Genomic DNA, 24,602 nt, shown 5'->3' with positions numbered 1-24,602 from the left:
ATCTGAAAGCACACAAAAAAGATGATTTCCAGGCTCTAGTTTACATTTCTCTTTACCAGGTTTATAAAACTCCAAATCAAAAAATCAAAAAAGTCCATTCTTCTTTCCCTCTCTACTCCAACTGTGCCAGCCCCTCCCTCATGTACTCCTCGAACAACGACTTGTAGCTCGGATGCCACCTACTAAGCGCAGGTCGATTCTCCGCCAAATCCGCGGCAGCCCACATAATCCTCAACTGGTCAACTTCGCGCTTCGTCTCGTTGTCAGGAACGAGGATATAAAAATCCCCTTCGCGGACTTTATCCAGCATGTACAGGACCGTCTCCTCTGCCGTCCAAGCGCCTCGCGGTTTCTCGGTAAAGGCCGTTCCAGCACCTGCGAGCGGAGTGTATGTCCAGCCAGGGCTGTTGGAGGGCGCTCAGTAGGTGGGGTGTTGAAGGTAGAGGAGGAAAGACGTACATGAAAAGATGGGCAGTAACGTTGGCATACGCCTTCTCTCGCAGTTCGTGCGCCAGACTTGCGGTCAAGCTCTTTACAGCAGCTTTCGATGCATTGTAGGCAGGATTTCCGCTATAAATAGTAGTGAACGTGTGTGAGATCGCGTCATGAATCGCCATAATCCAAGAATAGAGCCAGGAACACTGAGTGTCCCAGGCGCAAGAAACAGGCAGGCGGCACCCAGTAAAGTCGACTCACGGAGGATTGGTGATTCCCTGCTTCGAACCCGTGTTGATGATTACAGCCTGGTTTTCTTGATGGATCATGCTCTAATGAACGTTGGTTCACCACACCCATCGAACCCGAGCGAGGAAGCAGGGTGAGCAAGACCGATACTGCCTCACGTCGAAACAGGCAAGACTTACGCGGACAAACGCCTGCTGAACATTGATCACACTGCAAACGTAGAGTCAGTTTCACTCCATCTCGCCCTCGCAAACACCAAGACATCTGACGCCAGGCGCTCACTCACCCAAACACGTTCACGTCAAAGATCTTCTTCCAATTCTCCATCCCATCCCAAGACGTCCCCTTGGCCGCAATACCCGCATTGTTCAGCAGAACAGCGACCTGAAAGTATAGTCAACAAGACTGGAAATACACATACCAGATCCAATAAGGAGGGAAAACGAAGAAGCGCAGCACAGCGAATCGCACCGGAGGCAGCCGCGCGTTGATCATGGATAGGGATAGGGGCTCCCGCTCCCAAGATAGGGAACCGATAGCCCTCGCATCGAAGATAACACGCAGCTCCTCAGCAGAGCAAGCTGTCAGAACCAGTAACGAAGAGACTCACCTCTCCCCAAGCATCATACACCTTATCCTTCAACGCCACAACCTGCTCATACTGCGCAACATCAGTAGGCACAACCAACACATTCCCCTCCCCAAACTCCTCAACCAGCGCCTTCCCAAACACCTCCAGCTCCTTCTCGTTGATATCCGCGATGGCAACCTTCAAGCCCAACCTATAGTATCAACCACGATGATAACGGTATAACAGAAGCAAGTTAGCAACGATGGACCCTCCCGAGGGATAAACCAGGAGGGAGAATATACGCACTTGGCCAACTCCCTAGCAGCAGCCCGCCCAATCCCACTCGCAGCACCCGTAATAACCGCCACACGCCCAGCATGAATAACAGGATGCATATCATCCGAAATCTCCAAATTCTCCACCTTGAACGACGCAACACCCGAAAACGCAGGCCTCAACGGCGAGGCATTCCGACTTGAATAATTCGATGGCATCCTGGTTTCTTTCTAACAGCAACGACGGCGGGGAAGAAAGAGGGTGCAGACTATGAGTGTTGGTAGTGATGAAGTGAAAATGTGGTGGTGAAGTTGACCCAGATGGTAGTAACAGCGAAGATAAGATAGCGCGCTCGCTCCGGTCTACCGTCCAAGCTCAACAACAGCAACGACAACACCAAGAGCAACGCGTGGGCGCAGGGGTCGAACGTACCGTAACTGGAATTTTGGGGTCTGAAATGGTATCTATAGATGCACCCTCTCTCCTCTTTAAGTATCAACCGTGGATTCAGTAGATCTGACAAGGGGAGATCTAACTCCAACCCCAATTGCACTTGGCTTACGCGCAGCCGTGTCGCTGGGTCCTTTAGCCTGACGGCAGTGCTATCGTCACCGTCACGAGTTCAAGTTCGACTCGAGAATACCTTGATCTTGTGTTCTAGCCTCTTTCCTTCTCTGTCCACTTACCATGGCTTGAAGGCACTGAAGAAACGCGCGTTCATAGGGCTCGCTCATGGCCGTCATGAGCCAACCCGCGAGCGCACCGCGACCCAATAGAACCAATCGGAGTTACGCGGCCGACGATCAATCAAAGTTCACGATCACGAGCGCCTGTCTACATGATACATCATTTCATTCATATCGACGTCCTTCGAACTTGAATTCCAACCCTCTTCCACCCCACAATTCACCCAAGCTCAAGTTCACTCAACGTATTCAAAGCCCAGGATCCACGCCAAACACCCGGGACCATCCCCTTAACCCTCCTATCAGCACACATAACCAATCACACTTCAAATATTACCGACAACACGGCGGACATTGTTCTCGAGGAATCCTTGCCGCGAATGGTACAATGTTCAAATAAATTCAACGTTGGAAGGTTCCTCCATAGGAATTACAAAAGGTAAAAGAGGGCATCAAGGGCCGCAGTGTGTGGCGACGAAACTGATATGCACCAGATGACACCCGGACCTTGGAAGAGATACGAACTGCACGAGCACGAGGTCGCGATAAGGCGGGAGAAACGGTCGGACTCTCTAGGTGATGTTCGCCGTGGCGGGACGTGCCCAACATGATTATCTATGGAACTAAGCATCTTAACTCTTGAGCAGAGAACGGTCAAATGTCTTCGAGAACGTCTACGAGACAACGACTCACTGTACAAATTTCACAGGGAAAGATCAAGGTCAAGAGTCGTTTTATTAGATGTAACTACCGCCAACACTGGCAGCGTCAAGAAAGAACGAAAGCTTTCTATACAGAAAACGGCGCTCGAGAGTCGACCTTCGATGCTCACCTTTTGCTCTGGGTTCGTCGTTGAGACCATATTCAATCCAAGAATCAACGGGCTCGCCGACTCACCAAAATCCAGAGTCCACGGGACAAATTCCGACACATGGTTGCACAACTACCACCCCTCCTCCGAAACGATTCTCGCAGTAACCACCTTCTGCTTGGGTTATCTCCCTCTGGCACCCGGCAGCACCGTATCCACCAGCACCGAATGTAATCCCTTCCAAGCATCTCTCGCAAAGGTTGGTCGGCAGTCCTGATGGCGCATCAAACACAGCCACCCATCAACGCCATCACCCGAAAACGCGCAACGCCAAACTTGGCCCCCAACTTCCATGTTCCTCTCATCCAACGCCCTCAAACCATTACCTCCACCTGCTTATGACTTTGCAAGGGGACCCACAAAGGGGTTTATACCGTCAACGATACATCTCACGGTATCATCAGCTGACGAGCCTCGAGGATATAGAAGTCTGTGCAAATCGGGATGTCAAAGCGTCACTATGTCCAGTGGCTATCTTTAAACATTCTAGCCCAGGGGATACGTTCCCCTGCTGATACTACTCTGCACTAAGGTTGCACGACGGTCTCATAGAGAATACTCTCCAGTACAATGGGTCAAAGCGCGTCGTTCCAGGTAAGCTTTGCGTGGCTTGGGCGTGATCTGAAGCTAACTTTGCACACGTATCTCAAGGGCTCAGACTCGCACAGTACGCTCGTCGAGGAAGAGGCAATAGCAGCTTCCGGCCATGGCGGGTACGAAAAGCTACAGGTAATTCCGGGTATCTTCTACCTACAGCCAGGTTGTGTGAAACTCAATGTTCTTCCTAGATCGAGATGAAGGATACCCTAGACGATATGGATTCTACCAGCCTGGAAGTAGGTCATCTCTTCACCCGCTCTGTTGAGACTCGATCCTGACCGGAGATGACCCTCCAGCTTGGCGAGCATGAAACCCCTGACTCTGCGCTCCAGGCGCAGCCCTCCCATTCCCCCACTGGACAAATCGGAGGGATAGCCATGTCCGATAACGCCCACATCAGCGGCGGGATCGTCGCAGGCGGAGATGTACATCTCAACGTCGCCCTCACCTTAACCCCATCCGCCTCTGAAACCTGGCAAGGTATATTTCGCCCCTCAAGAAAGTTCTATTCTGCCACTGACCACTGATCTCAAAAAGAACGACAAAGACTGCGGGAGGAAGCAGAAGCTAAATCCCGCCTGTTGAACGAGGTAGTGGACTGGCTGGCTCCTCATTCCTATTTCAGAGATGTGCAGAGCGAGAACTTTGAAAAATGGACAGCTGGGACATTGTCCTGGTTCCTCACTGCGGACCTCTACAAGTCGTGGAAACAGGGAGGGAATCGTATCATTTGGGGTACCGGAATACGTACGTAGAGATAAAGTGCCATACCCTTCGTTTGTTGATGGTCCGACTGTAACAGCCGGGGCTGGAAAGACTGTATTGGCGTAAGTAGTGTAGTTCCTCGTCGTATAGATCAAACGTTCTGATCATGCTCGTTCATAGCTCAAGAGCAGTCCACGACCTCGAAGAATACAAAAACACCGTAAAGGGGAAAATATGCGTTCTATTCGCCTACTGCCGCTACTCCGAGCGCCTCCCAGTGAACGAAATTCTCGAAGCTCTCGTGAAGCAATTCCTCGAATGTGATCCCTCCCTCGTCTCCATCGTCGAACCCATCTACTCCCATCACAAACTGCGCAAAACACGCCCTAGCCAAGCTGAGCTCCTCGCACTCCTCCAGCAGTTGGAACAGCACTTCGAGGTCGTGTACTACGTTATCGACGGGCTGGACGAGGCGTTGGTGGACACCCAATTCGACTTGATCCAAGCGGTCAATGCGTTGCGAGGACGGTTTGCTCTGACATCTCGGCCCTTGAAGAGGCTAGAGTCTGGTCTTCCCGCGACAAAATTCTACCCCGTCACCCCGAACGCGACCGATATCAAGCTCCTGGTTATACAGAAGATCAACCGAAACCCGCATTTTCGAGCCCTCTTAGAAAAATATGGCTGTCGCGACCAGTTGATTCGACGCATCTTGAACAAGTCCAGCGGAATGTTAGTACCTATCCACTATAGTCCCTACTTGCAACTGAATTTATTGGTACTCGCTCTAGGATCCTTCACGCAGCCCTCCAAATCGAAATCATCCACCTCTGTGAAAGCATTACATGCGTACAGAGAAACCTCGATCGTTTCCCCGCCAAGCTCAGGGGCATGTATCACCAAGCCATGGTACGGATCTGCGAACAGAGCCCGCCAGACAACGTCGATCTCGCCAAGCACGTGCTGTTGTGGCTCGTGTTCGGGAACGAGGCAGTTTCACTCCCCGCCCTTCAACAACTTGTCGTCACCACTTGTGACGATGCTGTTCCCGCTGAAGGGGCGCCTTTGCCTGATGGTGCAGCGGTTCTCAGCGTCTGCTGTGGCCTGGCTCGCATCGAAGTCAAGACCAACCTCGTTCTCCTCGTCCGTGAGTATAGGTTTAACTTTACTCCCTTACGAGTGATAACCTCAGACGGGTTTGGATTTTGTACAGACTTTACAGCCAAGGAGGCCCTGGCACCTATCCTAATGCGCGACTTCCCCAACCCCCATGCTGCGCTCTTCAGGGCAGCAGCTCAACACCTGTTGGCCTACAACATCCCCAACAACCGAACCATGGAAACAGATGTCGACCTCTACATCCTACTTCGACGACACCCCGCCCTCCGCTACTCCTACGAGCACTGGGCATACCACGCAAAGCACTGCGCCTCCGACCCTGCTCACTCCTCTGAAGTCCTCCAATTCCTCAAACAGTGCACCTCATACCCAGTATCCGATGGCTTCTCCCTCGAGCCCTACTCCCCTCTCCACGTTACCGCGGCCTTCGGTCTCGACGACCTCATCGAAGAAGTCCTCCTCGACATCGCCAAAGGCGACATCACCATCCGCACCGAAGGTTCCGAATGGCAAAAAACACCTCTGATGCTCGCAGCCCAAAACGGGCATACGAAAACCGTCGACAAGCTGTTAAAGCTCACACGGAGGACGATGCTCAAGAACGTCATCGGTGGGCACGGTAAACCCGGTATGCACCTCTTCACGGGCCAAATCAACCTTCGAGACTCGGCTGGACGGACTGCTCTGATGCATGCCTGTGGGCATCCAGAGACAGCTCGGCGCTTACTCGAGCACCCAGACGTCCAGGTCAACGTCCAGAGCAAGGTCGGTTGGACGGCACTGATGCTCGCAACCGAGGAGGAGACGTTTACAAGTCTGCTCCGCCACAAGGATATCCAGGTCAACCTGAAAGACATCGACGGCGAGACGGCGCTGATGTACGTGGTGAGAGGCGGCACCGAATCGGCAGCAGAACGTTTACTCGCCCACCCCGATGTGCAAGTCAACCTCAAAGGCAAGGAAGGGTCAACCGCGCTGATGCATGCAGCAGATAGTGGCCGTGGGGGGATGGTCCGCTTACTCCTCCGTCACAAAGATATCCTTCCGAATATCCGTGACAAGCAAGGACGTACAGCCCTAATGTGCGCAGTGGCGAAAGGACGAGTAGGTGCCGTCAAGGCCTTTCTTGAATTCGACACAGTCGATGTCAATGCCACCACACCCCACTTCCTAGAATCGTCCCTCATGCTGGCCACCACTCCCCGGATGGTCTCCCTCCTGCTAGAATCCTGCCGCGTCGACGTCACCCTCCGGGACAAGGATGGCGATACTGCACTTACCAGGGCTCAGAAATCGGTTGTAGTGTGTCGCGATGAGGAGAAACGCAAGAATTGGGAAGAAATTGTTGCCCTGCTTACTAACCATGAAGGCGATCCAGGGCACTAGGGACGCGTCAGCACACGAGACGCGTCGTCGCGGGGTGCTACTCCTACTTAATGATGGATGATGGACGCGCGTCGCGTCGCGCGTCAGCAGTTCGACAGGGGTTGGCTACCTCTCCTTTGTGGCAAGTCTGGTATATTCGCTCTATAACTAGTAGCTAAATACATAATCAATAAAATGACTGCAATGTTTCATATCGAAACTGTTCGAAAGAGTGTAAAGTAGGGAAAAGGTCTTCAACAGATGGCAGGTCCACCAGATCCTCCGGAGCAATGAGCTCCATCGAACCCTCTCGCTCTCCATAGTCCTGTCCGCAGAGCTCTATGCATATCTTGATACTCTTTAGACTTCTGTACCCTCCCCCATCCCGAAACCCTGACCACACCCCATCCAATCGACGAAGAAAGGCCGGGAGCCTTGCATATTCAATGTCCGAAGGGTCATCTGCGTCCGGGCTAGAGACGTAATCCCGCCTCCAAGGGAGATACAACTCCACCTCCTCCACTGTGTCTATACTACGCAGTGATGCAAGCGTATCAATCAACATGTCTTCGTAGACCTGGTCGTCCACACCCGCTTTGCATCCGTAAGAAAGTTTCGCCCGTCGAAGTTTCACTAGTCTCGCAAAGTCGAGGCTAGGAAGACTTTGTGGGGTTGGATCTTCCAAAGGAGCCCAGCCTACTTAACGCTGATTTAGCATGGAAGAACGCTAGCTCAATCACAGATACTTACCGAACATGTCTCCGAATCGAATGTCCAATTCCTCCAGGCTACCTTCCACGACTTGAAGGAAGTCCTGGATAAAGCTCGTCTCGGATTGAGGGTGCTTGCATTCTAACACCAGTCGTTCTAGCCTCCCAAATGCCCAAGGTGAAACGTCGCGGAAGAACTGGAGGAGTTCGAGATCTTGATGGCACGATAGCGAACGAAGTCCAAGTGGAGACTTTAGTTCCTTCAAAGCCATCCCGCTCCAGGATATGATCTGCCCTTGAATCCCTGGTCGAGCGTGCCCCTCCACTGCCCTCGCATCGACCAACTCGAGGCGGCAAAGCGAAGGCGCCGAAAGGAAAACCGCAGGTGGCAGCAGACGCGTAACAACTCTAAGCTCCCTCAGCGTCCTCAACCTACACACACCCTCCAACGCGGCCTGCACCCCCGGGCGAAGGTCCTGCCATGAAAGCAGCGCATACCCGTCAATCCGGAAACTCGTCAAAGAAGTTGTCTTTGAGAGTATAGCCCCAAAGTCCGAATGGGATCCAGCTCTGCGAGCCATGAGTTCAAAGTCGAAATCGACCCAGAACCCCAACACGCGAATCCACCGCGCAATCCTGGGTTCGCGATCGAGTAGCGCCCGAAGGTTTTTGAGGAGCCTAAGGATGGAGACTGGGCGCCCATTGCCATGTCTGACTCGGTGAGTCCGAAGGTTGACGAAACGGTATAGGAAGGGCCGAAAGGCATCGTGGAACCTCCTCGAGACGAATGTACAGTTCTCGAGGGTGGTGACAGCCTTCCGCGAAGCTTCAGGAACCCAAAAGTCGAACTTGGTCAGCGTTGCTTTCTTGGCATTGCTCGGGTCTTCATCAAGACTGATTTGATTCACATATGCAGCGATTTCCGTCAGAATTTCGTTTGGTAGTTGGTAGATTGCTGGCTGGAGTCGGAGCGCCGAAGGTGGCATGTTGGTGGAATAGCAAGAGGTCGTCAAAGGCCGTGGCATTTATTTATACCGATTTATACGCGCCCTTTGTTGGCATGCCATCAAAGCCCTTTCAAACTGATGCACACCAAGGAACCATACCACGGGACCAGTCACAAGTCCTCCAACAAAAGACGTCCTCCGATAGAAGCTAGGTACTGACTCAGGGCTCCACAACAGCAAGTGCCTAATTTGGACGCATGAAAATCATAACTTCACAATAGAACGATTCCTGAGATCTGGCACCTCCCCAGATCCTGGCCAGTAATTGGGGTACAGGTAACCAAATGCGGGCAGAACAGCGACTGGGGGCTCAACCAAGCTCTTCAAGCTAGGTCAAATTCGTCCCATTCATCGACCTCCACTTCGTTGAATACATCGAGCCGGAAACGGTCGTCAGAGTGCAGCGTAGGGAGCAAGTCTTTCCGAGGCAAATCACCCGGCTCGTCTACCTCCTCCCAGGGTTCCCCGGAAAGATTCATGCATACGCAGAGCATGCGAATCACCACGCTCTGCAAAGAAGGATACCGCGCTCTATCCGCAAAGCACCCCAGACTTGAATCCAAGCGGCGAAGGATATCTGGATGACGTCCATGCCCATCTTCAGCGTTATGCGAATCTTGGTAGTGTTCCCAAACAACCCAAATGTCAATCTCTTCGATGTGAAGAGCACCTTCGAGTGTCTTGAGGGTCTGAACGAGCATCTGAACGAATGTCTCGTCGTCAGACTTGGGCGGGTCGTTAGCATACACGCCCCCCTCGCGTTTGGAACGCAGCTTGATCCTCCGAAGTTGTGTCAGCGGTGTAAGGTCCAGAGGGCGAATGAAGCTAAAGCCGTCTATTGGCCGACATGTTAAGAAGTGACATAGTACAAAGAAGGCAGAATCACTCACATTCTATTTGGATTTGAAGTTCTTGGAGGTTGCTTCCAGTCAGACGAAGGAATTTTTGAACAAGGTCTAGTACCAATGGAGAAGTGGGAATATTGCTAACGAGCAGGAGGCTTCGCAGGTCTTGAAAAGCGGGCGAGTACTTGGCGCAGAGGTGCGGAAGGTGACTTTCTAGACGTTCCGAGTCGGTGCAAACGAGCGATTGAATCCCAGGCAGGCGACCAACTCGAAGCGACACATCTGCTGCAGATGCCGAGTTCTCTTCTGATGGATTCAAGGGAGCGTCTTCAAGACTGTCGTCCTCTTCGAAGGCAGTGGATGTGGCGAAGAGTTGGAGGTTACGGAGCGCAGGTGAAGACATGAGCACATCCATGGGGATGATCCGCGTTGCAGCGCGGAGCTCTTGAATGGTATCTAGCTGGCATACCTCTCGCAATGCGTCCCGAATGCTAGGGTGCAGGGCACCCCATGAAGCGCCCACCATATACCCGTCGAACTTGAAGGCGGTAAGGGCTGGCATCTTTGAAAGCATCGCCACGAAGTCTGGATGAACGCTTGTATGCCCCATAAGCAAATCATCGACCTCGTCATCGATGGAAAACCGTATTTCCCGAATCCAGAGACCGATCTCTGGTCGATGCTCGAGTAGCCTTCGCAGCCCCTGAATCAACTCCAATGCAGAGACGAACTTGGTACTACCCCCCGAGCCAGAGACGCAGCAACTGACGTTCACGTAGCTAAAGAGAAAGGGTCGAAATATGTCGTGGAACCGCTTCGAGACAAGGCAGCATTGGTCGAGAGCGGTGGTTGCTTGTCGTGCCTTCACATCAGCCTCGAAGTTAAATCTGCTTAGTTTTGTTTTCAGCGGGTTGTAATCACCCTCTTCACGTAGACTGATTTCCTTGACGCATTCTGCAATGTCGGACAGTATCTCGTTAGGTAGCTTCGTGAGATACGGTTGGGGGGCTGCCTGCATGTCGGTGGTGGTGGTGGCGGTGGTGGTGGTGGGAGAAAAAAGGGTCTGTCAGAATCCCAACAACCTTTCAATCAAAAAAAAAAAAAAATCGCGGGATTGACATCAAGGAGAGATATCCAACGGAATCCAATAGTAAGAGTCATCCGACAAGTTTTGCTAAATTGGAATTGGGAGGTATGGGACAACTGCCATGCTTCTGAAGTTACAAGCAGCGCGCGGATTACACCAAGGTACAGTACTCACTTCGGCTCCCCTTGAATTCCAAAGACAACACGAACGGGCTAACAATGCATTGGATTCAAAGTCACGCCATTCCAGGCCATGAAACTCATGGTTGCATCCTTTCACATGGCGCAGCGAGTGCGTGTCCCCATCGACATCCGTGATGGGAGAAGGCTGGGCGCTTCGGAAAGCGCCCGGAGAGGCGACCCCTGGGCCTGACCATCCGTGCCCCATTCTTGACGCTGACGTTGCTCAATGGAGACAAGACCCCAAAGTGAAGCATAAAAGTACTTCAATTACTTGAACTAACATCAGTTAAGCCATACAGCAAGAAACTTTCCAGACGAACTCAAAGTCGGAAGCCACTCATTCAAGGGCTGAGCTACCAAATCATCAATCAAAGGCCTAAAATCTCCGACCCACCATGTCCTCCACTTCTCGGCATAACTCCAGGGCTCAACATACAGCTTGATCCCCTTCACCCTGCTATACTTCTGTTCGTCTAGAAACCCCGCCAAAGCCACATCCAATCGTCGCATAAAGGTTGGCATCCGGCGATAGACCTCCTTCGCTTTCGCCGTTAAATCTCGGTCAGATACTGTCCAACTCCATCCCAGCTTCACCTCCATATGTTCTATGCTGTGAGAATTGCGGAGGGAGGCGAGCCCTTCGGCGAGCATCGCCTCACAGTACTGCACATCTCCAGACTTGGGATGCATGAACCCGGGAGTGACCCATACGACGTAACGAAGTTTCACTTCGCGTAGGTTCGTCAATTTTGAAAAGTCAAAAGGTTGGACATGGCCGTCATTCCCATTTAGTACTTGCGCTAACCGAGCATAGAATCGGGTCTTGTGTTAGTAGGGGAAACAAATCAACGACGAGCATATAGCAACGTACGTATGAATTCTTCAAGTGTAATGTCAAGACTCTCCAATGTCCTTCCAGCAGAATCCAAGATGGCTCAAAAAGGCTGAGCCTCGGAATGTCGCAATTGTCGCAATTGTCCCAAATGTCGCAAGTGTCCCGGTTGTCGCAATTGTCCCAAATGTCGCAAATGTCGCAGCAGTTTTGTTGAATTTTCACAAGTGTCCCAAGTGTCCCAAGTGTCCCAAGTGTCCCAAGTGTCCCAAGCGTCGCATGTGCCGCGAGAGGAAGCGGCAACGCGACGGCAATCATGGCATTAATAATACAGTTCCCATGAGGAATGCCAGCGAGGCTGTCCCCTCGATCTCAACGTGCCTGCGTCTTCCCGCTTACCTTGGCTCGTCTATCCGCTACACCATTTTACACCTTTTACACCCTCTTTTTCTTTGCCTTTACCATCCGTATCAACCAGCATGGTCTTCACGAGACTGGAGATGAAAGAAATATTGCTGCCATCTTCAAGTTGACGACTCGACGAGGCAGTCTGCTTGGCCCTTGAATACAACCAGAGCTTTCGAGCATTTGCAGGAAAGTCATTTGCACCTCGTGAGTTCATGTTCTTCGTGCCGCTTTGGAGTGCGAAGTCCCGGACTCCCTGGTCTAACGTGATGCGACAGTCCATTTGGTTAGGTGATGTGGTTTAGGGGCTTGTCTGTGGAAGATTTTGACGATTCGACACCACATACCACCTCTACATTTACCTATGGCCAGGGGAATGATTGGTGCGTGCACGATATGATATCTTTCCGTCTTATTTCGATCTCACATTTCGTTTTTATTATGTTTTGTATTATTTTACTTCGAATTTCCGATCCCTAAATACCGCGGCTCTTGTCCCGCCCACGGGCCACCACTTGTCCTTTCTTTCTTCCTTTTTCCCCCTCCCGCCCTCCTTCAACCCTCACATCTGCGTTTCTAGAATCCCGCCTTGCCCAAAACATCTGTAAGTGCTCTGATAGGCTCATTTAAGAGCAATTTTGACGCGTTTTTGTTACCATAGCTGTCATCGATGTCGTCGTCTACCCCGTCTTGGCCCCCTGGCATCCCTGGCGAGCCTGACCCGAGTACACTGGCTTCTAAGCCGTGCCCAACATGTGGCCGCGAGATGCGGTGGAGTCGCTGCAAGTCAGCAGAAAATGGCAACCTGGGACGATTGAAAATCCATGTATGTCAACGACATCTAGATTCTATTCTTTTGATGAAAGCCCTCTGACGGACATGTATCCTTTTATAGTGTATTCCTGAATGCAGTCCCCGGTATTTCCGGTGGTGGCCAAAGGCCTACACAACCACGCCGACGCCCCCGCCCCACACACCTTCGATGGTCCACATCCCATCGTCTCCTCCACCTCCGCACCGCGATCCAAATCAGAAACTCGCATGTGCTGTAGAAGGATGCAAAGGGCGGGTTGCTCAAGATTGTGGGCGGCAGCGATGCAAGGCCCATTGCGAGATGGAAGGTGGTTGCCAGTCCAAAAATCACCGAGTCAAGCCAGCTCCCCCACCCACCGCCCGTCGTTCCTCGCTACGGGGCGCCCAAGAGCCTTCTTCGTCTGGATCTGTTGCCACAGCGGCTCCTATTCCACCTGGCCCACAACCTCCAGTTCCTATTGATCCTCGCCCGAATCCTCGACACGCCTCTCAGATGCCTGCAATCTTTACTGAGACTGTCCGCGTTTCCCAGGAACTAGCTGAGCGCCAACGTCGTGCCGACGCTGAGCAACGTGAAGCTGCCAATCGCGCCAGACAGACGGTCACGGTCCGGGGATGGGGTCAAACGTCAGAGGATTGGGACACGTCGAGATCACATACATTCCAAGATGGGTACACCTATCCATATTTCAAGATTACGGATGATGTACTTGAAGCAGTTGGGCTGCTGGAAGGCGGAGGGAAGGGTCTGGAGTATTACGACGTGAAGGCCGCCACTTGGAGTGGCATCAACAAGGGCTACATCCACGACATGTCGAAGTTCCCGCCGTATGTTTTCTTGCGTCTGCGACCTAACACGACCTGTGTTGGCCTCGATCTCTGGCTTTCCAAGATGGCGACTCCCCAACTCTATTCCAATATTGCCTTCGAACGAAAGGCTGTTCGCACGGCACTCAAGGCGACCTCGACTGTCAGTTCTGTCGCTGCTGTCGCCACTTCTTCGTCTTTGGTGGTCCCAACTGTCACGTCGTCATCATCATCATCATCATCATCCTCTTCCGGCCTCCTGCCTACCCCTGCAACCGCCACATCATCGTTGTCATCTCTCTCTTTGCCGGATGAACAGGCAATTCAAAAACGACCTCGACCTCAGCCTCGGCCTCGACCCATCATCAGAACGCCTGTTTCTCCCTCTCCACAGCCGGACCTGCAACCAGAATCTTCAGCCACTGTAGCTGTTGTTGCTGTGAAAGCAGAGCAACCTTTGGTGTTGGACGCAGTGGCAAAACATGAGCCGATCGAGATATTATCGTCTCCCGAAGTCAGTCAAGAACGTAAACGCCCTCGCCATGTCAGCCCAATCTCGACCTCCTCTACCAGCGACCACTCCGACACTGATAGCAAGGGCAATGTTGGCAATGGTACTGGTCCCTCTAAACCACTCGGCGTCCCCCAAGGGTCCTTGTCTACTGCTCCTATCGACCTCACAGCTGGCGACTTCAAGGTATGGCCAGATGACTTTCATGTTTGTGAAGTCAGTGCTTTCTTTGTCGCTAAGTCCAAGACGATGAGAGGCAGGAGCAACAGCACCCCCGACGCTGGGGCTCGCCTCCATGAAAACTTGTTCCGAACCTACTTTGGGGCGAACGCTGTGTATAACCGCAGGCGGGTTTCTCGTGCCTATCAGCTTTGGCGACAAGCATCTTCCACTCTCCAAGCCACCTACGTTGATCTTGGACCCCAGAAGAGCGCTTTGTGGTCCAAGTTCAGGGATGCCGTGAAGGCATCTGGTGACCCTTCGACTGCCGCCGAACAGATTTTGGAAATCTCGGACTGAAGGGCAACATCTTTGACGTGACACATCTCTGGAGTCTCATCGCAATACCATTTCCCTTCCCTCTCTCGCGACACCTTGTTTTCCCCGTTTCTCTTGCCTTACTCCCTGTTCAATTAGCTTTGATTTCTGTGAAACCTCCTCTTGTCCTCGCCAGTGTTCAAGCATGTCTCGGTATAGTGTCATTCTTTTTATTTGTATTGTATTTGGTATATGGAATAAAATCGCGCGATACCTCTTCACGTCTCAGCCTTGTGAGTTGTGATTAAGATCACGTATTTCTGGTGGCATCGCCATAAGATTTGTGTGGACTGTGTATATTACAAGTTGCGGTCTATAGTAATCGGATGAGCGCCCATTGCACGAAGCTTGGAAATGGTGTTGCGGTTGCGACGTTCAATCATTTCATCTAAAAAGAAATTGTACCTTGCTGCTGACATTGTGCGGCAAATGGCGTGGTAACCACCTAGCCACACGTTGGTCTGTTCAGCTATAGATGAGTTGAAAAACCAACCCTTTCCGCCCTCCTTCTTGAGCTCTGGATAGGACTCGGGGTTGCAGTGTTCTTGACAGAATGTGTCGAGCTGCGAGTGCTTGCATTTGAAATGAAAAACATCCACTGTGAGACCAACGTTAGCGAAATCGGGGTCGTCTTTCACCATCTTCTTTAGGGTGCAGTTGTTGTCGAAAAGTATATGTTCTGGGAGTCCGTGCCGGAATATTCGTTTTGTGGCTTCCTGAATTTGGATGAAGGATTAATATAACCAGATATGTAGGAAAGATCTGCGGCCAACTTACGATTACAGCGCCGGGGCCTTCTGCTCCAAAGAAGGATTCACGTCCAATGATTATACCGCAAGGATAATTGAATATCTGCTCATTATGCGTCCTCGCACGTCCCTGTACCTTGAGGGCATTAAGCTCGAGTTCTCCCTCTTGGATGGTTTGCTGGATATCAGCCTCAGAGGATGGCGCAGAGGACTCCGGATTAGCCACTCGAGATCGCTTGAGCTGATGTTGGAGCTGAAAGCGAGCAGTACCACGCAGTTCATAGATCTCGATGACTTCTCGGTGACGGTCGTCTGAACAGGCCTTCGAACCCGCAGCACGCTGTGATGTGCAGCCTACGATCATGCATTCACGGTCCATGTGTCGGTGCTGGGGGCAATACCGATGGGTCGTCTTCTCAAGATCAACCTTGCAGTTGTATACAGCACAGCAGGGATGTCCAAGAGTGATTCCATCGATAACAACCGCTGTAACTTTGAGCCCCTTATCTAATTTCTTGCATTAGTTCCCAGCAGCTCATTTATAAGAAATGATACATTACCATCGTATCGTCGGGTGCATAAATCACAGCTGTGATTAAGATATGGATGGACATAACGTCGCCGAGTGTTAACGTCGTCCACGGCTTTCTTCATCCTCTCGTATTGGGTCCCGGTATGTGGTAGGATAAGATGCTGTTCTCGCCGTTGACAGTCCTCCAAGAGAGACAGGAGAGTAAAAGCGTCGTAGACCAATTCATGAGTCATGGTTGTTTGGAATTGCCAGCCGGTCTCCTTCAGAAGATTTCTCCCCTTGTGTTTAAACATTGTTGCATTATAATGGTTAGCGCAGTTCGAAGCGGAAACCCATGCAACGAGCATAAGGTTGATCCAAGAGTTGATGAGGCGTGTTTCCGCAAACTGATGCTCTCCTATTTGCAAAATGGATGGAATATTGTCGTAGTAGGTGCGGGAACCTTCGTGAACGGAGTAGTTGTGGTGATAGTTGATCGCACATGCTATAGAACAATTTTTTCAGCTCTCAAACAGGTTGCATATACAATAGACCTGCAGTTACCCTGGCAGTAAAGGTGGGTCGACCAAGTCGGAATCGCGCCGTGGTCCATAGTGAAAAGAACAACCCGACGCGATTCCGATTTGCTTAGACATAGCCCACTTGCAGTTCTTGTGCACCCCGGCTTTGGACATACAAGGAACGGCGGAAATATTGGACGAAATGCTGAAATGATATCAATTTATCACCCGTCGCTGGCGCCCTCGAGCTCAGGTGAACAATTTACCAATTTCAACAGGTTGGCCGTAACGGATACAAGTCAACATCCGGTCATGCTCATCTTCTGGAAGCTCCTCCAAAGGCTCTGTAGACCCGACACGATTCCAGATGAATTCCCTGAGGCGGAACCAGAGATCAGGAATAAAACCGATTGGAATGGAGGTCGCTGTTCCCAAAAAAGTCGTAACGGCGGGCGGCAAGGCATAAGGAGCTACAGACGGGTTCTGCCCAGCAGGTTGTGTCAAGAGAATCTCGCGTTTCAAGTGTGATGCCAGGTTTATGAACATCAAGAGCTGTTTGAAGCCGAGAGATCCAGAGACAGACTGGTCCAAGGAGAGTAACCAGGCGTGCAGCGACGGTACAACGTCCATGGTGCTCAGGTTCAAGAGGATGCTTCATGGACCATCATCGCGCACGCCGTGCCAACCCGCCAGGGTGGCTGACTCACAGTTTGGCTACGTGCGTCATAGTCGTAGATCTCGCATATGGAGGCACTGATTGACCGGCCACTTGCGCGTGTACTTCGATGTTTTAAGTAGAAAGCGAATAAATTGGTTGATAAAAATGAATTTTGTGCGTCGAGTACAAGAGGATCGGGGTGGTGGTAGCTAGAGGAATCGGATAGATAGAGAGAGAAAGGGAAACTACGCACCTCCATCCTAAATCCCTCCTTTTCATAGTCCCTCCTAAGTTCCTTGGTATCCCAATCACGCCATACCCAAACCTGCAAGGTGAACTGATGGCGACCGACTTTTCATTGGCTGGCGGCTGAACGTCGTACTTGCGGACAACGCTCGCCCGTTGCCGATTCGTTGTATCTGGACTTGGCCGCGGTCATCCTGGGCAACGGGTGTAGGTCGGGTGGTGAAGCAGTTGAAGATGAGCAAAGCGTGAGAGGTCGGACTCCGGCTCAAGCAGACTTTTCCACCAATGCGCTCGATTCATGATGACTAGCGCGAGCCGAGTCAACAGAGCGTCGAGGGCGGTGGGGAGGCCTGCTGGGCGTCGAGATGGAGGTGGAGGTGAAGGAACAAGCCGTGACGTTTCGTCGACGGCCATTTACTATATGGTGGCTGGTTTGTGGGCGCTAAGCCGCTCGGCTTGATCTCCGATGTCGGAGGTCAAGTCATCGCGGCTGCCGCCCGGTTTGTGGGTGGTTCGACCGACTTGCGACATTTGGGACATTTGCGACACTTGGGACATTTGGGACACTCGCGACATTTGGGACAATTGCGACAATTGCGACATTCCAATACTCAGCCGTTCTCAGATGGCTTGTATTTGCTCCGCACCAGGATGCAAGTTGCCAAGCCCAACAATGGCCGTCAGCACTCTCAGCTGCGCGAACGCTTCAGGCGCACTACGGAAATGCGGGAGGTGGGCCACTGAGTTCACTTGGCAGCGGAGGGTGCGAAGTCGTGTCGCCTGAACAGATTCCATCGACTCGTCTAATTTCTCTGCGGCATTATCCCTCTGAACAACCCTACAACCCACCAACACCAGGTCCCGAACGGGCGACATCGATAGAAGTATACGCAGGGGCACCATACTCCCCCCGATCTCGAGTTTCTCCAGCGTCTTCATTTGGAAAACCCGTTGCAACGCTGCTCGGATATCCTGATCCAGCGATCCCCAGAAGGGCATAGGCCCGCCGACAAACCCAAAGCTTGTTAGGGCAGTGGCCTTGTCCAAGACATCCACAAAAGATGAATAGTCGTCTTTCCGAATCATTGCTTCGGCGTCCCGATCGTCAACTCGAACTTGCAGTTCCCGAATCCAGCCACCAATTTCTGGGTTCCGATTCAACAAGACCGAGAGTCTCCCAAGTAAGACGTGGATGGGTCTGTCCGACACTGCACAGTGCACATTGTGAGGGTGGAGGTATATCGTCCTGAAAGCCAAGGGCCTAAAGACGGCGCTGAACTGCCGCGAAACAAGCGAGCAATTGGTGATATCCATGTTGGAGTTCGGGTCGCCGCGTAACAGGATCTGTGACTGTTCGTAGTAGACCTTCTCCGCGATTTCGACCAGGGTCTCGTTAGGGAGACTGTAGATGGCTGGTTGGGGCTGGGGGAGAGACATTGTTGCGGTCGTGGCAGAAGGCACACCCACGACACGTCAGCTGGCCGCAGAAGCTCTGTGATAATGATAATGATAATACTTATGTATACAAACGACTGTAAAGGGTTGGCAGGCATCTAAGCGCGTGGCATCAGGCAATTGCCCCATGAGGAAGTCAGGGCCCCTAAGTAATTTATCCGAGTCAGAAACCTCGCGACCGTGCTTCAGTGGCGAAGTCAAAAGTCTGACCTTCGAATTAGGTTCAGTCTGACCTCGAGCAAGGCAAGATGGCTCAATGAATTATTCTTACGCCGATAATGTTTATAATAAACCAAGCGAACCAAGCGAGACAAGGAAAGGTTTATTCCAGCCTCATTCAACTAGAGGTAGCTTCAAGTAAGCCATGCAACAGCAAGCTTCTCAGACGAATACAAGGTCGGAAATCACTCCTTCAACGGGTTAGTAGCTAACCTATCAATCAAAGGCTGTGATTCAGGCCGCCTCTCCACCCATCTCCGGGCAGGAGTCCAAGGCTCAACAGACAACTGGATCCCCTCCATCCTTTTATACTTCTCTCCGTCTACCAACTCCCCCAAAACCTTATCCAGCCGTCGAATAAACTTTGGAATCCGTTCAGAGACCATTTTAATCTTCCCCGCCGCATTCATCCCATTCACTGGCCAACTCCATCCAATCTTTGCTTCCAGATGCTCCAGGTCGTGACAACTGCGAAGAGATGCGAGCGTTTCGACGAACATGACTTCGTGGATATCCTGCTCGCTTCGAGACTCGTAGCGCACATATGCAACACAGTGCATCTTCATCTCGCGCAGGTTCGTCATTTTCGAAAGGTCAAGGCAATAGCCATTACTGAATCCCGGCCCGTGCCCTAACCAGCAACAGAAAACCATCCTGAAGTGAGTAGGAAGGCGACACATCATTACCACACGGCCACTCACATTCGACTTCATCAAAGGTAACGTCAAGATTCTCCAACCTCCTTCCAACACAGTCCAAGATTTCCTGGATCTTGTCCAAACCAAACCCTAGGGCACCAGGCCCAACGGTGAACGTCAATCCTCTCAAATTCGCGAACGCTTCGGGCGTATCACGAACGTAAGTCAAGAGACTGTCCAAATCGTTGCGAAAGCGCAAGGTGCAAAGTGTTGTAACCTGCGAAGATTCTACCGGCTCCTCCGAGTCCAGGGTTTCCGTGACAATACCACTTCCTACCCGAACGCCCCCACAATCATGCAACACCAAATCCCGGACGGACGAAATCGACTCTAGAAGCACGCGAGGGGGTATCATTCCTGCCCCAATCTCGAGTTTCTGCAACGTCTTCATCTGGAAAACCCGCTGTAACGCTCCTCGGATCTCCCGAGGCAGGGCTCCCCACCACGGTAGAGGTGACCCGATGAACCCATAGCTTGTCAGGGCGGTAGCCTTGGCCAATACATCCAAACAAAACCCATAACGCTGGGTCGTTTCCTCCAGCATTCCATCGGTATCTCGCGTGTCAACTGCAATGTGCAGTTCCTGAATCCAACCACCAATCTCCGGACGTGCATCCAACAAGGTTGAGAGTCTTTCGAGTAAAATCTGGACGGGTCGATTGGATCCATAGGTGCCCGGATAATGGTAGTGGAGGTTTATCGTCCTGAAAACCAACGGCTGGAAGACTGCGCTGAACTGCCGTGAAACGAGAGAACAACTGATAAGATCCTTGCTGACGCCTGGGTGACAAGTGCAAATCGTGGCTGATCCCTGCATGCGGGAATGCTGGTAGACCACTTCTGCGATTTCAACCACCGTCTCCGTTGGGAGGTCGCGAACGGGCGACCGTGGCTCAGGCTGAGGACACGACATTGTCGTGGTGGTTGAACAAATCTGCCCGCAACGCTGATTGGTGGACAAAGCCCCCGGCTTGTTGACGGCCGTTTGACAGGTGGCTCGCCGAAGATTAAATAGGCGCCCGTTATCGGGCGTTTGATACTCTGCTTCCCGGAGGCTAGTGGACTACTTGTGGACCGGTTCTACGCTTCTGGCATATCGACTTCATCGTCTCCACCACTGGAAACGTGAACTACAATTTCCTTACCTGTGTCAATCTGGCGGGACACGGATGGTCGGGGGTCCGGGAACCGTAGATAACTCACAGCAACTTCCCAGACGAGACCGGAGCGGTCCATTCCTCCCCATCCCCCCCCCCCCACCCCCGCACACGCGCACGCGCACCCCCACATCTAGAGAGAGAGAGAGATCTAGAGATAACTCGAGAAAAGAAGTAGCATACATATGTATTCTCGTATTAAAGGTCTAAAAAGAAACGAGCGGGATGGGCGGAATATCCGAAGCGTTCGTATTACAGTCGTATCTAATAAAAGGATAGAGGAGAGGGTCGGATACGTATGTAGTAGCTAGGTAGGTAGGTACGAGTCAGAGAATTCAATTAGGCGATGAACGGAAAAAAAATCCAAACAACGAACGACGACAAAAACCATTTTTCTACTACTTACACACATGCACGAAGAACAAGAGAGAAAAGCCCATCCAACACACCATCAACTGAAGAGTCCATGGTCTACACTCCACATCATCCATCCACCCACTCTCTAATCAAGGTTGAAAGCAGCATTCACAAACGCCTCGATCTCCTTCTTATGCTGCATCTTACTTCCAGTCGCAACCGAACTCGTAGGCTCCCGTCCAGCATACAGCGGGTATTTACCCTTGTGGTGCTGCGTCTGGCCAGCAGCGGTATAGATGCGTGGTCCAACATAGCTCCAGGCACCGTTGTTGAGGGGTTCTTCTTGACACCACATCAAACCGGCATTGGGGTATTTGTCGAGGTGGGGGGTGATCTGCGGGGAGGGGAAGAGGGTTAACAAGGTGACGGGAGCGGCAAGGCCAAAGGGGGGAGACGTACCATGTCGTAAGGGAACGGCGAGATCTGCTCAATACGGCTGATAGCAACATCCTTGATACCACGCTCCTCCCTAGCTTGCAAAAGGGTATGATACACTTGACCTACAAGAAACACACACGTCACATCAGTCCCAATCCTCCACCCACCACAACTAAAACACAAGAAAAAACGCACCAGTGCAAAGAATATGCCTCTTGATCTCCTCAGGCGCAACCAAGCCTTCCTCAAACGGCTCAGGGATATACCTCTGGAAATTCGTTTCACCAACAAACTCGGAAAGATCACTCTTGGCTCTAGGATGCCTCAACAAGCTCTTGCTGAAGAACACGATGAGGGGTTTCCTAAAGTCACGGTGGATCTGGCGACGCAAGACATGGAAGTAGTTGGCGGGCGTCGTGGGGTACACAACCTGCATGTTGCAGTCCTGGTGCTGCCTCTCGATCTTCTCGGGTGAAGGGAACTGGTTGGGGTGGTCGTCGCAGAGTTGGAGGAATCGCTCGATACGGCCCGAAGAGTGCTCAGGTCCCTGTCCGTCGTAACCGTGAGGGAGGTTGACGACCAACCCGGTACGCTGCAACCACTTCCTCTCACCGGCAGCGATGAACTGATCAATGATACATTGGGCGTTGTTGGCGAAATCACCGAACTGAGCCTCCCAGATCGTCAACGCGTCGGGAGAAACGAGGGAGTAACCGAGCTCGAAACCGAGGGCACCAAACTCGCTCAGCGAAGAGTTGCACACGACAAACTTGGCCTGGCTGGATCCGAGGTTGTTGAGAGGAACGTATTGCTGCTCGTTGACTTGATCGTGGATCACAGCATGGCGTTGAGAGAAGGTACCACGCTCGACGTCCTGACCGGATACACGGACGTGGATCTTTTCGAGGGCGAGGGAACCAAAGGCGAGGGCTTCAGCGGTAGCCCAGTCGATGCCGGTGCCCTCCTCGACGGCCTTGCTGCGGCCACCGAGGATACGAGCGAGGTTGCGGTGGGGGGTGAAGCCGGTGGGGAAGCTGGAGATGACCTTGCCAATGCGCTTGAGGGTCTCCTCGTCCGAGCCAGTGGGACGGGTGGGGAGGGTCTTCTCAGCGAGCTGTTTGGGTGACGGGAAGCCCTGCCAGGCAGCCGACAGCCACTCCTTGGAGGTAGGAACATAATCCTTGCTGGCAGCGGCAGCCTTCTCGAGCATACCCCACACCCACTTCTTGTGCTCCTCGATGTCGCGTTCAGTGAAGGTACCCCGGTTGACCAAAAACTTGGCGTATTGCGTAAGCGGGGTCGGTTGCTTCTTGATGGCTTCGTACATCCTCGGCTGGGTGAAGCTGGGTTGATCCGTCTCGTTGTGACCATATCGGCGGTAGCACACGATGTCGATGACCACATCCTTCTTCCACTTGGCGCGATAATCGGCGGCGAGCTGGCACACAAAGTTAACGGCCTCAATATTGTCACCGTTAACGTGGAAGATGGGTGCGTCGATGGATTTGGCGATGTCGGAGGGATACGGAGTGGAGCGAGAGAAACGCGGGTCCGTCGTGAAACCGATTTGGTTGTTCACGATGAGGTGGATGGTACCTCCAGTGCCGTAGCTGGGGAGGTTGTGAAGACCCATAGTCTCGTAAACGACACCCTGACCAGCAAAGGCGGCGTCTCCATGGAGAAGGACGCCCATGGCGGTCTTGTGTGTGGTCTCATCGTTCTCAAAGTGCTGGATAGCGCGAGTCTTGCCGAGGACGACGGGGTCAGCTGCTTCCAGGTGGGAAGGATTGGCGACGAGGGATAGGGAGACCTTTTTTCCGGAAGGCGTGGGTCTGACGTAGTTGGCGCCAAGATGGTACTTGACATCACCAGCCGGCCAGTTGTCGTCCTCATCACCGGAGAACTCGTTGAGAATGGCTTCGATAGGTTTCCGTACGACGTTGGCGAGAACGTTCAAGCGACCACGATGGGGCATACCGATGGTGATATGCTTGACACCGTGGTCAACGGAGCGGTCGATGAGGGCCTTCATACCGGGAATGAGAGCTTCGCATCCTTCGAGACCGAAACGCTTTTCGTTGGGATACTTGCTGGCCATGAACTTTTCGAAGGACTCTGACCAGATGAGACGATCAAGGATCATGCGTTTTTCGTCGACGGTGTAGTTCCAGGGTTTGGGAACTTCAACGCGGGCTCGAATCCAGTCGCACTGCTCCTTGTCAGGAATGTGCACATATTGGATACCGACGGCTCCACCTGATGACGGGTGAGGGAAAACTCGGGCTGAGTCTGGTTACAAGAACTTACAGTAGATCCGTTTGCACAACTTGATAATGTCACGAAGCTTCATCGTTTTGTGTTCTTCTGTAGCGAAGTGGGGGAGGATACCGGGACCCAAGGTAACCTCCTTGTCCAAATCACGTTCGGTGAAGCCATAACGGCTCAACTCGAGCTCTGGGGGCTTGACGTCTGCGAGGTCGGCGTCGAGGATACCGAGAGGGTCGAGCTCTGCAACATGGTGGCCACGAACTTGGTAGGCACGAACGAGCAATTGAACCTATACATAGTTTGAGTACAGAAACAGGATTTAGATAAGAAAAACATACCTTCAAATGCAAGTCGAGCTCAGTTCCGCTGGCACTGATGTGAAGAGGAGGTGCACCGTCGGTGGGATGAGGGAAATGACTTGGGGGCGGGGTAAAGGCCTTGTGGCTGGGCAAGCCCTTCTCCATACCGGAAAAGTAGACATCCCAGGACGCGTGCACCGACTTTGGGTCCTGCTTCCAGAGCCGGTACATCTCGTCGGCATAGTAAGAGTTTGTTCCATTGGCGAAAGGGTCATTTGGTGACGGGGGTGCTGCCGCCGGTGTTGCGAAAGGCCTGAGGTTACCTCGAGCAACGAGGCCTCTGAACTGCCTTGGTAAAGGCGCAGAAAAACCACGAGCGACCGGACGAGTCAACATCCCTGTCCAGTGAATAG

At 52.3% G+C, this 24,602-nt stretch overlaps 10 protein-coding genes across 10 annotated transcripts; 2 read left to right on the top strand and 8 right to left on the bottom strand.

Annotated features, from left to right (window-relative positions):
- Window positions 1-112: 112 nt before the first annotated feature.
- On the bottom strand, window positions 113-1,897 carry CC1G_12449 (hypothetical protein; the record flags this gene model as incomplete). The annotated part of the gene is made up of 8 exons (XM_001836045.2): window positions 1,562-1,897; window positions 1,295-1,466; window positions 1,156-1,251; window positions 971-1,068; window positions 864-894; window positions 697-767; window positions 460-570; window positions 113-404 (listed from the first exon to the last, which is right to left on the bottom strand). Exons 1-8 carry the CDS (start codon window positions 1,747-1,749, stop codon window positions 113-115), a joined length of 1,059 nt encoding a protein of 352 aa, XP_001836097.2. The 5' UTR covers window positions 1,750-1,897.
- Window positions 1,898-3,658: 1,761 nt separating this feature from the next.
- CC1G_12448 (hypothetical protein) lies at window positions 3,659-6,898 on the top strand (the record flags this gene model as incomplete). Its single annotated transcript, XM_001836044.2, has 8 exons — window positions 3,659-3,682; window positions 3,740-3,817; window positions 3,877-3,924; window positions 3,985-4,168; window positions 4,226-4,435; window positions 4,491-4,515; window positions 4,574-5,125; window positions 5,185-6,898. The coding sequence occupies 8 exons, from the start codon at window positions 3,659-3,661 to the stop codon at window positions 6,896-6,898; spliced, it is 2,835 nt and encodes a 944-aa protein (XP_001836096.2).
- Window positions 6,899-7,064: 166 nt separating this feature from the next.
- CC1G_12447 (hypothetical protein) lies at window positions 7,065-8,573 on the bottom strand (the record flags this gene model as incomplete). Its single annotated transcript, XM_001836043.1, has 2 exons — window positions 7,065-7,573; window positions 7,628-8,573. The coding sequence occupies 2 exons, from the start codon at window positions 8,571-8,573 to the stop codon at window positions 7,065-7,067; spliced, it is 1,455 nt and encodes a 484-aa protein (XP_001836095.1).
- Window positions 8,574-8,917: 344 nt separating this feature from the next.
- On the bottom strand, window positions 8,918-10,457 carry CC1G_12446 (hypothetical protein; the record flags this gene model as incomplete). Its single annotated transcript, XM_001836042.1, has 2 exons — window positions 8,918-9,429; window positions 9,485-10,457. The coding sequence occupies 2 exons, from the start codon at window positions 10,455-10,457 to the stop codon at window positions 8,918-8,920; spliced, it is 1,485 nt and encodes a 494-aa protein (XP_001836094.1).
- Window positions 10,458-10,990: 533 nt separating this feature from the next.
- On the bottom strand, window positions 10,991-11,398 carry CC1G_12445 (hypothetical protein; the record flags this gene model as incomplete). The annotated part of the gene is made up of 1 exon (XM_001836041.2): window positions 10,991-11,398. One exon carries the CDS (start codon window positions 11,396-11,398, stop codon window positions 10,991-10,993), a length of 408 nt encoding a protein of 135 aa, XP_001836093.2.
- A 1,529-nt stretch (window positions 11,399-12,927) lies between these two features.
- CC1G_12444 (hypothetical protein) lies at window positions 12,928-14,595 on the top strand (the record flags this gene model as incomplete). The annotated part of the gene is made up of 1 exon (XM_001836040.1): window positions 12,928-14,595. One exon carries the CDS (start codon window positions 12,928-12,930, stop codon window positions 14,593-14,595), a length of 1,668 nt encoding a protein of 555 aa, XP_001836092.1.
- Window positions 14,596-14,912: 317 nt separating this feature from the next.
- On the bottom strand, window positions 14,913-17,024 carry CC1G_15062 (hypothetical protein; the record flags this gene model as incomplete). The annotated part of the gene is made up of 4 exons (XM_002910682.1): window positions 14,913-15,329; window positions 15,391-15,869; window positions 15,923-16,378; window positions 16,661-17,024. 4 exons carry the CDS (start codon window positions 17,022-17,024, stop codon window positions 14,913-14,915), a joined length of 1,716 nt encoding a protein of 571 aa, XP_002910728.1.
- An 895-nt stretch (window positions 17,025-17,919) lies between these two features.
- CC1G_12441 (hypothetical protein) lies at window positions 17,920-18,735 on the bottom strand (the record flags this gene model as incomplete). Its single annotated transcript, XM_001836037.1, has 1 exon — window positions 17,920-18,735. The coding sequence occupies one exon, from the start codon at window positions 18,733-18,735 to the stop codon at window positions 17,920-17,922; it is 816 nt and encodes a 271-aa protein (XP_001836089.1).
- A 422-nt stretch (window positions 18,736-19,157) lies between these two features.
- Window positions 19,158-20,583, bottom strand: CC1G_12440 (hypothetical protein; the record flags this gene model as incomplete). Its single annotated transcript, XM_001836036.2, has 2 exons — window positions 19,158-19,603; window positions 19,674-20,583. The coding sequence occupies 2 exons, from the start codon at window positions 20,581-20,583 to the stop codon at window positions 19,158-19,160; spliced, it is 1,356 nt and encodes a 451-aa protein (XP_001836088.2).
- Window positions 20,584-21,063: 480 nt separating this feature from the next.
- On the bottom strand, window positions 21,064-24,585 carry CC1G_12439 (oxoglutarate dehydrogenase; the record flags this gene model as incomplete). Its single annotated transcript, XM_001836035.2, has 5 exons — window positions 21,064-21,578; window positions 21,644-21,744; window positions 21,818-23,878; window positions 23,930-24,179; window positions 24,229-24,585. 5 exons carry the CDS (start codon window positions 24,583-24,585, stop codon window positions 21,330-21,332), a joined length of 3,018 nt encoding a protein of 1,005 aa, XP_001836087.2. The 3' UTR covers window positions 21,064-21,329.
- Between the last annotated feature and the right edge of the window lie 17 nt (window positions 24,586-24,602).

Source organism: Coprinopsis cinerea, assembly GCF_000182895.1.
Source record: "Coprinopsis cinerea okayama7#130 chromosome 8 map unlocalized cont3.8, whole genome shotgun sequence".
NCBI lineage: Eukaryota > Fungi > Basidiomycota > Agaricomycetes > Agaricales > Psathyrellaceae > Coprinopsis > Coprinopsis cinerea.
This window is presented reverse-complemented; position numbering and strand designations above follow the sequence as displayed.